Genomic DNA, 13,081 nt, shown 5'->3' with positions numbered 1-13,081 from the left:
ACAAAAACACAGGATGGCTAGTAAGTAATGACAGCATCCTATGAAATTTACTACAAAAGCCAAGATGGAGCACGAGCAAACTTGTAAGTCAATTACTCTGGGGATTTATTCTGCCTTCAACGCCTCTGGGCAAAAGGGGAAACCTGATCTTGATCAGAGAGGCTGCATGCCAATATCCCACTGAATGAAGCACTAAAGTTTTACCACCCTAGAACCTTTAGATTGGTATTTGTCAAGATGAAACAAGACTGCTTTATTCAAACTGAAGAGCTGAGTTTCAATCAACAAACTTCACACAGTTAAAAAAAAGACCTGCAGCAGTTTCAAAAGAATTAGTACATTCAGGCCCAGGAAAAAACTGCAGCAATTCAGATTATCTCATTCTCGTTAAGAGGAAAACAGATCATCACTAAGATAAAAAGCTTCTAAGACTAACTCCCAATATCAGGTAAATAATTACGAGTCACCTCAGGTGTTGCAAAAAAACATCACCATTAGTGAAAGTACATTTTCAATTCCAGAGGCCCACAAAATGACTTAGAGTGGACAGACACCCTAGAGAGCACTACATTCACAGTCAAACTTCAGGGAAAACAGAGCTGTCCTACTACAGCTTTTTCAAGTGCAAATATCTTAAATACACAGTTTAAGCAAGCAGAAAGCATGAAAATAGCTCTTACCTTTCTGAAGGGTACTGGGAAAGGAGAGAGTAACCTTTTCATCCTCATTTTGATAGTTGAATCCTGTGGCATGTACCTCTGAAACAGAAAAACAGATTGCTTTGTTTTAAACAAGCCCCAGAGATGTTTTTGTAACTCATGAACATTTAAAGTGATCTGAATCAGCTGAATGAAACAACATGCTGTAGCTACTGAACAAGTCAGTGAAGACACTGAATAATGATGAATGATATAAATGCAAGCAATCAGAGAAAGACCACCTGTTGTCAGAGTTCCAGGTTATATTATCTTGCTTCACACAAATCAATCTAACATTCACATCAGATTATACAGCCAACAAGCACCGCCTCTGTGTTCCTTCCAACTCTGCCGTAGCTCCTGTCCATCAGAGTGCTACGCTCACACATGGCAGGGAAGTCTTTTGCTGTGCCAAGTCACGAAAGCCGTGCTTGTTTAATTGTAAACTTGTTGTAAGAAGAGCATCCTGTACAACACCAGGAATGCTGGTAACAACCGCTACAGTCCTGCACAAAACTTCCTCTCAATATTCAATGCTTACATCAGTGCAACAGGGTTCTTGTTAATTATTCCAAACAGGATGCTTGTGACTTAACTAATTTGCGGAACTTGCTTTGAAAAGCACACTAATATCCACAACAAGGTGTGTTTGTTTGGTTTTAACCACAAAGAAAAACACAAGGCTGATTTTATTTAAAAATTGTCTTCAGAACCAGAGACCTACCTCGGAGTTTATACATCCCTCAGGAAGAGCAGCCAAAATCAACCAGAATATGAAGTAGTACAGCATTTACATAGCATCACATCTATCTGTAGATGCAAACACCTGAACTATGAGACCAAGTTGGATAGATACGGGTGGGCATCAGTATGCAGGAGTTAAACCATCCTGCAGCTTAAGAGTTAGCAGAGCCAGGAGACAACACCTGATGCTGCCTCTTCCTTCCTGCTACGTGTTTTACTCTGCCCTCAACCACCACCATAACCTGTAGTCTTCAAAAAAAACCCATTTAAAAAATGCACCAAAACCAACAAGCAATGCTTTCTACCACACATCAGCACCTTAAACTAGCAAACTTGGTAAGCATAGACACAACCATACATCCTTCTATGTAGCCATACTGATGTATGATTCCAGATTTAGAAACGGAGTAAGTATTTGATAATTCAGTATAATAATGAAAGATACAGGAAATGCACATACTAGTTTAAAGTAACAGCATTCCTAGCTCAAGCTGCCTGCCCCATCCCACTCCAATTGAAGTGAAAACACACATAGGATACTGAAATACTGGCCAAGGTCTAGTAACCTTCAAGTAGCCAGAAAGAAAGATTCAGTGACCAGCTTCAGTTATCTACTGAAGTAGATACTAGTTTTGAATAGCCACAGAAAGAAAAAAAAGGCAAAATACTGCATAGTGCTCTGATACACAGAGGTAAAAAAGAAAAACGTATCATTATACCAACTTCTTCATTACATGGAATTCTGAATGCCAGAGCTTGTTTGAAACATCAATTTGATTTACAGAATGACCTGTCTTCCATGCTCAAGTATCACTACAAGAACCCAGGTCTCTGGTTTCAGAGGGCAGCCTAAGCACACTCACAAGACGTTCAGCTAACTTGTTCCATATGTGACAGAACTGGAAACATGTTTTTATTTTTGTAAACTTTAAAGTGCTACTTATTCTGGAATAACTTTGATTTAAGGCTGAAATCATAGTAATACCAACCTCAGCTAACAGAGAACACAACTGCAGAAACTACATGAATGCATTAGACTTAACTACTGGTTTCATTGAGCCCAGCGTTTAATGAGAACTCCTAGTGTACTGTCGTGGGTTTGGCCCAGCCAGCACAGCAGCAGCACGACAGTCTGTTGCTCAGTGCCCCCATTCACACCCACCCTTGTTAGGATGGCAGAGGCCCCAGTGAAATGAAAGTAAAAAGATAAGCAAGGTTGTTGTGGATTAAGACAAGGGCAGGGAGGGCTCGCTGCCAATTACGGTTCCGGGCAAAACAGACTCCAGTACTCGACTTAGTGAGGAAAGTAGGAAAGTTTATTCTACAAGAAACAGAATGGAATGAAAGCAAAAAGGGAGTAGGAGGATGAGAAAACTGCAACCAGCAACCCTCTCCCATCCGTCCTTTCTTCCCGGGCCCAGCTCACTGCTCCTGATATCTCTACCTCCTCTCCCCAAAATGGCTCAGGAGGGCAGGGAATGGGGGATGTGGTCAGTCTCTCACAGATGGGCTCTGCCACTTCTGTCTGCTCAGATGAGGACAACTCCTGGCATTCTTCCCCTGCTCCAACACGGGGTTCCTCCCCCAGGACACAGTCCTTAAACTTCTCTGGTGTGGGTTGCTCCCAGCAGCTGCGGCTTCTGCCCATACAGGGACCCTCACACGGGACACAGTCCTTGGGGAATATCTCTGGCGTGGATTCTTCACCACAGTTTCAGTTTCTGCAGTTACAGGGTCCCTCTCTCGGGACAAGGCCTCTTCTGGGCATAAGTTTAATGAGCTGCTTTGTTGTGGGTTCCTCCTCACAGTTACAGCTGTGGATATTGGGTCCCTTCCTCGGGACACAGCCTCTTCCAGCCATAGTGATAAAGGGTCCCTCCTTCAGGACACGGACTCTTCCAGCCATAGTTTTACAGAAGAAAATCACTGCCCCTGGCTCAGGGTCTGCAGTGAAGTGGTTGGGTCCCCTGACGGGACACGGCCTCTTCTGGCCATAGTCACTGTCCCTGGCTCAGGGCCTTTAATGAAGTGAATTGCTGTCCCTGATATGGGGTCATTAGCAGAATGAGTCTCTACTGCTGACGTGGGGTCTTTAAAGAAATGAAAACAAACCTCAGCTTCACCAGTTCTCTCCATAGAATGCAGGGGAGTCTCTGCTCCAGCACACCTCCTCCTCTCTTTCATCACTGACATTGGAGTCTGCATGGCTGTTTCTCGCACTGTTCCTACTCCTTGCACCACCACCAGCCAGAAGAAGAAAAGGGCAGAAGGAAGAAGATGGAGGAAGAAGCCTCCTCTTCCAGCTTCTTCCTAAAAAGTGATCATGGAGGCGTCTAATTGGCTCAGCCCCAGCAGTGGGCCTGGCTCAGAGCTGGGGAGAGTTGCAAGCAACTTCTTCCAGGAGCCATCTTTACAGCCCCTTCCCCCTTAACAGAAAAGGATGTCATGTCAAACCATGACATGTACCCGATACATACAGGCTTACAACAAAACTTTAACAAAAAAATTATCTTTCCGGGACAAAGTAGAATAATTTTAAGACTGTTAGTCTGCACTGAAGAGTTCAAAGATTCATAATCAACTGTAAGAGGGATGAGGTAGAACTTTTAAACAGAAGAAACATCAAGGACATCAAAATGCTAGCAAAGGTTGAGCGATAAGTAACAAGAAGTAAATGTATATCTTTTTTTCTTATAACTGGGGAACACTAAGTCTGAAAAGGAGACATTTTAAGCAAATTGGAGACAAGATATTCAGGGCAACGAAGGTAATGGACACCCTACTAGCCTGAAAGTGGGGATCTGAGCAACAGAGAGGGGAGCCAATTGCTGAACGCATGGTTTATATACAATGGATTTTGAACCCAGCTATCTTTAGAGTCCAACAGACAACAAATCTGTTGTCCTATGTTAGTGACCTCGGTCAAAGGGGAGGACAGGCTGAATACCTGACAGAAATTTATGTCAGCCTGCCTGGGAGGAATCCTGCTGCTGGACAGGCTGCAGATGCAGAGATGTCAGCCTGTGGTCAGAGGCTGAAGGAGAACCTGAGAAACGTCTGATAAAGATCAGTGCAAGAATGCAGAAACACTTCCCCCCCACGTATTTTAAAATGACCACAGCAAACCAAAAACATTTTTATCTTTTTACAACTTCTAATGGAAACAATCCGATACCAAAGGCAAACAATACTATGACTTCAGGATCATAGTTCTAACCTACTGAAACTGAGAAATAAAGAAGAATGCGTGTTATGCAGATTTTATGCCAAAAGTTGACAATGAATATCAAGTTTCCTCCTCCTCCTCTCCCAGACCTGAACTCTTCACAACTGTATTTGAATTTGTAGCCCTGCTACTTTACAACCTTTTCAATCTGTACTAGGAAAGCCATAGGAAAGATACTGGTAAACATTACCAGTGCTAGAAAAAGGTGAAGACCTTCAGGTGTTTTTTTTTCCCCTCTGCAACAGCCTGGGAAAGCATACTAACACGTGGGAGAAAGCAATCTTGATTCAAAGAGCTTCTCAACCTTAATTTTAGTGTTAGATCTCAATTACCCTACGGTGAGAAACAATGTTTAAACAAGTTCTAGCTTATATAGGCTGGAAGTCAGCCAGCTCATGAGCACATGCTGATCACAATCTCCCCTGAAGGAGGCCGAGAGTCCTGCCACAGCCCAGGACTGCCCATGACCACTGGCCTCTGAGAAACACTTAAAAGCACTGGTAAGAGCACATCTCGAACAAAGGTAACACTCGTTTACCATTTCACAACACATCCACTCACTGAGGAGCTGGTGTCTACAAAAGTGTCTTTCCACACACAACTCCAGCAGGTTTTTTGTATTTCTCAAAGCAGCTGCTTATATATCAATTGCCAAAACAACAGAATATACGTGGAATATAAATGAAATATAAATGAAAGTTTCATAGTTACTTTTTTTTTTAAAAAAAAGAAGAAAAACCCAAACCCTAACTATTCAGTCACAATAATTTAATCCAGAGCAAAAGAACCATGGAAAACCATTAACAATGCTTTTTGTTAGAGTTTAAGAGAACTGCTTATAACAAAGATGTAATTGCAGTAAAAGGCTGTCTGAATTCCTAGCAGCATTGAATATAAAAGCTCCTGAAGAGAACACCACAATTTTGGCAGCCTACTAACTTTGGAGAGTTTGGCACTGCAAGGTTGCAAGTTAATCACTAGCACATTAGTACACAGTCTGGACCAAGTTGCATGAGAAAAGAAAAAGCTGCTAGTACTCTGTGTCTTTGAAAAAAAAAGAGGCATAAAAATCAGATCTAGCCACTTTCCCAAACTCAGAGCACTAGATATCAAATTTTACAATAGCACTGTAAATAAATTACAGCCTTTCTACAGAGCACTTCCTGAAATTGCACAGTAACCAGATGGGTGCATCAATTAACAATTCCAGTCTCTGTATTACACGCTCATAAACATGGATCCTAGCCAAGGGTTTTAAGCTCTGTTGAATGTGCATATATTTGAAAGTAAAGACAAAGCAGAGTACAAGAGATGGAATTTTTTTTCAAGTAGCCCTCATTCCATGGCATGGAGAAGTCAAAGGCAATTAAGGTATGGTGGCTTAATGAACTTGCATTCATTAACTGGGCTGCCAGTGACTGTGTGCACTCTGTCCACTCTATCTGCAAATTAAACATATTAGCTTAAGCCATCTATGTGTTGACATAGCGTGCATGGGCTGTCCTCCTTTAGCATTGGCCACCAAACTATGCCAATGCAATTTCTGAGAATGCTAATGCTTTCAGACCCCTTCATATCTTCATATCAACTGTTTCAAACGAGTGGTTGTAAAATCCTTCCAAAGAGTCAGATGGATTCTCACCTATCAGATATTCCCTAACTGTCCAGGCCAACGCAGCCCAGAAGAAAAGCTTACCATTAAAAATGCTGTCACATCAAGGCCTCTCCAGAAGAAAGGATAAAGATGATTTTTTTCCACAACCGGCTTAAATCTGCTCAGCTACAGGCAGTGACAGTGGTCTTGTTTTTTTTCCCCACCTGGCCCTAGCTGCATGTTCCTATTCCCTTCCTTCCACTGCTATTCAGACAACCACCAGGATCAGGAAGATGCATACTGCCCTTCCCTCTCCTCCACACTCCACCCCGGCACAAGTAGTTTTCAGCCAGTGCAGTTTCTTGACCCACATGGCTGCTCAACAGTACAAACATGGAGGCTGACACAAAGACGGCAGCAAGGATAATCATCACTGCCCCTTTCCAAAGCAGCACAATTTCAGACTGCCCTACGATCACAGTGAAACAGCAGTGCTCCCAGACCAAGGGAAAGCATTGCTTAGATACATTTGGGTCATGTTGCATTGCTTCCCCGAAGTACTAGTGCTTCCCCTAAGTACTAGATCACCACTAGCGATCTCTTGTGGGTTTTCAACATCAGCCGAGGTTCTGGTATAATCAGCATCCAGCACTAGAATTCAAACATGCCCCTACCATACTAGGAAGGAAAAGACTAATGAGTTCTGGCCTTAAAACCTCTTAAAGGCTGAAGTACAAAACAATTATTCTGCTGAACAAACATCACTACTGTTGCCTGTAATTTTCTACGTGAAATTCCCAACTGCTATCCTCCAAGCATCTCTAAAATTAAGAAGCTACTTTAGATCCCTCAGTATCTGAGAAGCTTTCCAAGCTAAAGTCATTGTAATTCACTGTTTATGACTCCATCACAATTTTACAGCTCCTTAAAAGATAGAATCATAGACCCATTTAGGTTGGAGAAAAACCTTTAAGACCATCAAATCCAGATGATTCACAGGATGCTAAAACTACTTAGCATTCAGTAAGGATGAAACTGCATTCCCTAACAGTTAACTTAAGAACCAACTTGCTTTGGAATGCCTTTTCAGGTCTTCGTTTAGCTGACCAAAGGCAACTATCTGGACAAAAATACTACAGCACTGATGCACCTAAATGCTAAAGCTCCGTGTTGAATATTTGACTAAAAATGCTAAAAAATATCTTCTGGAAAAAAAAACCCAAACAAACCAAATTGTTCGTTATCATTAGTGGGAGGAGTCAGTCACAACCCCAGTAACAGAAAACTCAGTCTTTTGAGTAGCCTTCTTCCATTACAGCATACTTGGCACAAACAGCAACCCAACAACCTCCAATACAATCACTATTCTTATGACGAAACTGGGAATTTTCCTACTCCAAAGCACTGCATAATCAGTCTCTCCTGGTTTATTATTCACTATCACTCAACCATGGATTACACAGCAAAATATTTTACTTTGACTTTAAAGCTTTAGACATCCTACCTCAGCTTCCTGTCAAATATTGGGCAATAATCTGATTTCCCTGCAAATCTGCATTAAAATTCCAAAGCCCGAGTTCTACCCTCTACTGTATTCATCTCTAGAAGAGTGAATAGGAGGGGAGGAAAAACATGTCCCACAGCTCCAGCTAGGATTTCTGCACAAGCCAGAGCACAGTTAAGTACTCAAGACCAGCAAGAATTAACAACAAAATAATAAAATATTCTGTTCAAAAGCCAACAGTCTCCGTCCTATCATAAACAAGATAAAAGTACCTGTTGAACAAGAAGGTCTCTTCCACACAGCTGCCTTTTAGAACACAACCATACTTGAAAGATGATAAGTGACTGATTAACTTTTGTTTTACATTTGCAGACAAGTGTGAGACAAATTTCCCCTCTCGCTGAGGTACAGAATTGAAAAAGGTAATGACTCTTCACTACAGCCTTTAAAAGATGAATCATCACTAACTTCTCCTTTTCAAGCATACTATATAGGCAATTGGTATGAGGCTCACCTGAGTAACTAAATCCAAATTATCTGGCTCATATTTCTGTTGGTTCATTGGACTATATTTTGTGTTCTGCTTTTGAGACCAGTTATACAATTACCATCCCAAAGCTGCACACAATAGAAGCATTAGTAAGACCGAGTTGATCTGTATCAACAGGTGCCAGCAAATAGCCTGCCAATTTCATGCAATTTTACTTCCAAAGCCATTATAGTAGTTGGCAGTTTTCCAAACCAAGAGATACATTTTAACACCACAGAACTTGAGCATAATTACAGTAAAACATGCAATGAAGCTGCACCTCCAGTATTGATGATGTCCCTACACTACAGCCAGAAAGTTGTACCCTGCAGGTCCAGGGCACCACATTCAAGGCTCTGCAAAAATCAGAACGAAGGAATTTAAGCCACAGAAACACTTCCAGTGCCCTTGGTTTTAAGTCCCATAGAATCACAGAATGGTAGGGGGTTGGAAGGTACCTCCAGACATCATCCAATCCAACTCCCTTGCTAAGCAGGCCCATCTAGATTAGGTCACGTAGGAATATGTCCAGACGGGTTTTGAAAAACTCCAGAGAAGGAGATTCCACAAGCTCCCTTGGCAGCCTGTGCCAGAGCTCCCTCCTCACAGTAGTTTTCCTTGTGTTTAAGTGGAACTTTGTGTTCCAGCTTATGTCTATTACTCCTTGCCCTATCACTTGAGACAGCAGAAAAAAGTGCCACCACATCTTCTTGACAAACATCTTTTAAATACTTACAAGTGTTAATAAGATCCCCTCTCAGCCTTCTCCAGTTTGAACAGCCCCAGGTCCTGCAGCCTTTCCTCCTGAGAAAGATGCTCCAGTCCCCTGATCATCCCGGTGTCCCTGCACTGGCCTCTCTCCAGTAGTTCCCTGTCTCTCTTGAGCTGGGGAGCCCAGAACTGTCTCACTTGAGCTCTACCATTAATACACTGAAGTTACAAGGAGTGTATCACTGTTAAAGAATAGAAAAATTGAACTCTATGAGAGGGAAATTGGCTCTGAAAACAACAAAGACAATACATTACAGATCCTCTCTATTTTATGTTTTTTTCCCCCAGATTTGACTAGAAATTCATTCCTAGGCACCTTTTCCATTCATTTTCATTTTCTCAATGACAAAATAAAAAATTAATAGGTGGGTTGGGCCTAGTGCAGGGTGGTAGGTGGAATCAACTCCATACACACTGTGCTATTACTACCACTCTTGTTGTTGCCTCATTACTCAGTATAAGAAATAACACCAGGGGTGCTTAGCAACACAGCGAGTCCAATCAACTCCAGATCACCAAGGGCAGCGTGTGAAAGGCACGCAGGAATGGAGCTCCTGGGTACGACCCAAGAACCCCAACCAAGCACGTAGGAAACAACATTCTATTCTTCCGCTATCCAAAAGGGTGGCCAGGCTCCAGGCTCTTCGGTGAGACTCGTCTCTGCCGCCCTCTCGCCGCGAATGCACTTCCTGCAGTGAGCTCTGCTTTTCCACAGCACACCCACCAAATGCTACTGCCCAGGGACAGAGTTTCTGCCATCCACCTCCCCAGCCCTCAGCTGCTCACAACTGCAATTCAGGTTGCTGGTTTCTTTAATGGTGTTTTAAAGAATAAAGAAAGTCAAATCAATTGAAATGCAAAGACACTTGAAATGCAGGCATCCCACTTACCACATACAGTTCTACTAGCCACAGGATAATGTCACCGCAATAGGAACTGAAACGGTCTCTACCTAAATCCAGTCCAGAAAATTAAGACTTCTTGTTAGTTTCTTCATGTGTATTCAGATAATCATAGTCTTTCCAAATTTATTCAGCTGCTGCATAATCAACCAGTTGAGAGTTGGGCACAGAGGAACCTGAAGAGGTTCAACAAGGACAAGTGTAGTGTCCTGCACCTGGGGAGGAACAACCCCATGCACCAGGACAGGCTGGGGATGACCTGCTGGAGAGCAGCTCCAAGAGAGAGAACTGGAAGTCTTGGGTGATAACAAACTAAGCCTGAGGCAGCAATTGCTTGCTGTGTCCCTTGTGGCCAAGAAAGCCAATGGCATCCTGGGGGGGCATCAAGAAGAGTGTGGGCAGTGGGTCAAGGGAGGCTCTTCTCCCCCTCTACTCTGCCCTGGTGAGGCCTCTAATCTAGAGTCTTGTACCCAGTTCTGGGCTCCCCAGCTCAAGATGGACAGGGAACTGCTGGAGAGGCCAGCATGGGGCTACCAAGATGATCAGGGGACTGGAACATCTGCCTGAGGAAAGGCTGAGGGACCTGAGGCTGTTCAGCCTGGAGAACAGGAGATCTCATTAATACTTACAGTATTTAAAAGGTGTATGTCAAGGTGATGGGGCAGTACTTACTTCTGTAGTGTGCAGTGACAAGAAAAGAGGTAATAGTCAAAAGCTGGAAGTTAAGTTCCAATTAAAGACCAAAAAAAACCCACCCCTATTTTACTATAAGTGTGAAGGAGCCCTGGCCCAGGCTGCCCAGGGAGGGTGTGGAGTCTCCTTCTCTGGAGGTTTTCCAAAACCCATCTGGACACATTCCTGTGTGATCTGATCTAGGTGGACCTGCTTTACCATGTGAGTTGGACTAGATGAGATCTGAAGGTCCCTTCCAACCCCCACCATTCTGTGAAGTTTAAACCTACTGAAAGGAAAACCTTTCTTCCCTTCATCATCAAGATCACTTCTTTAATTCACAATCATGGTTTCAAGAAAGTGCTTCGTGACATCATTGTGGCATTTTCCTTACAGAAAGGGAAGTTCTACAGAGCCTTTTCTCTTTCAAAGGGCTTCAGAAACAATCAAACACAGCGGGACAAATAGTTTCTGTGCATGAAACAACAAAGGCTCCACAAGATGACCAGAAAGGTTTGGTGTACAGTCAGATTAGCACTCTGTTTCAAGAAGCTTATTTTCCAGCCTCAACCATTTCACACTTCAGTTGCTAAAACTACTTTTGTGTCTGCTAAATCTCCTCAACATGTAACTGGGGAAGACGTCAATGACTGTAACTGTGTCTTACAAACAAGTACTGCTTCTTCAGTTTCTCCACTAACTTCCAGTTTCTCACTGAACTGGATCCTAATCATTGTCTCCTCCATACAGTCATCTTTTTCTATCTCGCCCTACACTCACAACCGCTAAATGTCATTTAAGTGTTTTCTGTACTTTAAATCATTCCCAACGAGCACGTCCTACTTCAAGACACTACTGATGTATTCCTTATCGAAGCCTTTGCCACAGATATTGTCAATATTGTGGAGTCCACAGGTACAGATCATGCTCTTACACAGATATAAATGTAAACAATGCCACAGTCAAAACAGTAAAAAATCCTTTTGCCCACAACACTCAAGCATGAAGGAGTAGAACAAAAGATTTCACAGAAGCTTCAGATAATTTTTTTAAACATAATGCAAGTGGTAAGGATGAGAAAAGAATGAAGGTTAGATAACTAATTTTGTGCTTCAAGGGGTAGGCTAGCTGATCAGACCATTACCTAAGCTTGCAGTCAAAGTTGTTAACGGTTGGCAACAGCATCTCACATCAGAAATGAAACGGATTAACATGTAAAAACTCCAGTAAAAAAAAAAAAGCAATCCTACCTTCATCTCCCTCTGGCGCATAGGAAGCTGTAATTATGTCAATGTCAGCACAGTTCATCACAATTTGGTTGGTTGCCTGTTTCACCTGGAAGAAAAATGTGACAAGAATCAGAAAGAGATGGTGTTCCCCGCTCTCTTGAGCTCCCTTAGGTAGGCACTCCCATCTCCCTTTAATCTAAATACCCCTCCATCATCAAGAGTTTGAAATAAAATGTAGTGTTTAAGAGTGGTAAGAAAGAAGACAACATCCCATGTGTTCTAGACATGCACTTGAATCACGTTTAAGCCATCTAGGCCTACTTATCAATACTGTAAATTACTTAAGAGAATGAGCTGCCTGTTAAAAACTGGTATGAAAGCTTGACAATAGGGCCCTTGTACATGTCTGGGACCAATAAAAACAGAGAGCCTGTAAGCTTCCTTTTAGAGACGATCTACAGGAGACTATAGCAAAAGCCTTTGAACACAACATTACACCTCCTGGAGATGATCACAAAGATAACCCACAGTACTGTGCTCTAAATTGTTGTCATTGTAAGAACTCCTTAGGTTAGAAACATCTGCCAAGAAACTCGCCTTTACATTTTCTGAAAGCTTTCCTTCTGCCAGCTCTTGGCTACACACACTTTGCTTTATTTAACAAGTGGCCAGCTCCCAGCATAGTAATAAACTGTCTAGCTGTGCCAGGTTTCTATTTGGAAGCAAGTGTCTGAATACAGAGGAATTCAAATTAAATATCAATTAATTACGAAGTGGTAAAATATTTGGGAATGAAACTAGGAATTACATAGAAACTTACGGCTGAATCCACTAGAACAACCCCACTGGATTGAGCTGGTTATCCTGCTAGTTCAGTATATCAGTTCTAGCAGTAGACATGCCAGTTCTTTAAGTAAAGGCGCAAGAATTTCTATAATGGACAACTAGAGTTGCACAAAGAAACTGCTTCCCACCCCACTAAATTCCTTAAAGCACAAGGACCTCTGCTCCTTTCTTGGGTTTTGCCTGTTATAGGGCTATAATGCCCTGTTAACACACATATCCATCTCTTGAGCTACCAGTATCTGAACACAGCAGAAACCACTGGACCTCTGTAATGGAAAGTGGTTGCCTTGAATGCAGAGCTCCTTGAGCCCCACAGCAAAGCCAGTGCAGCCCTCTGCGTGTGCACGCCAGCTCACTATTCAGCAT

The 13,081-nt window shown here is 42.5% G+C and overlaps 1 protein-coding gene across 1 annotated transcript in view; it reads right to left on the bottom strand.

Annotated features, from left to right (window-relative positions):
- Window positions 1-13,081, bottom strand: part of LOC104557894 (puromycin-sensitive aminopeptidase) — a 41,425-nt gene that overhangs the window by 20,313 nt on the left and 8,031 nt on the right. The window contains exons 2-3 of the mRNA XM_062018169.1: window positions 11,891-11,975; window positions 681-758 (exon numbers count right to left, since the gene is read on the bottom strand). Of these exons, the coding sequence (XP_061874153.1) occupies window positions 681-758; window positions 11,891-11,975 (163 nt within the window). The remainder of the gene's footprint in view (window positions 1-680; window positions 759-11,890; window positions 11,976-13,081) is intronic.

Source organism: Colius striatus, chromosome Z (assembly GCF_028858725.1).
Source record: "Colius striatus isolate bColStr4 chromosome Z, bColStr4.1.hap1, whole genome shotgun sequence".
In the NCBI taxonomy this organism is placed as follows: domain Eukaryota; kingdom Metazoa; phylum Chordata; class Aves; order Coliiformes; family Coliidae; genus Colius; species Colius striatus.
The sequence above is the reverse complement of the archived record's forward strand: the minus strand, read 5'-3'. Positions and strand labels throughout refer to the sequence as shown.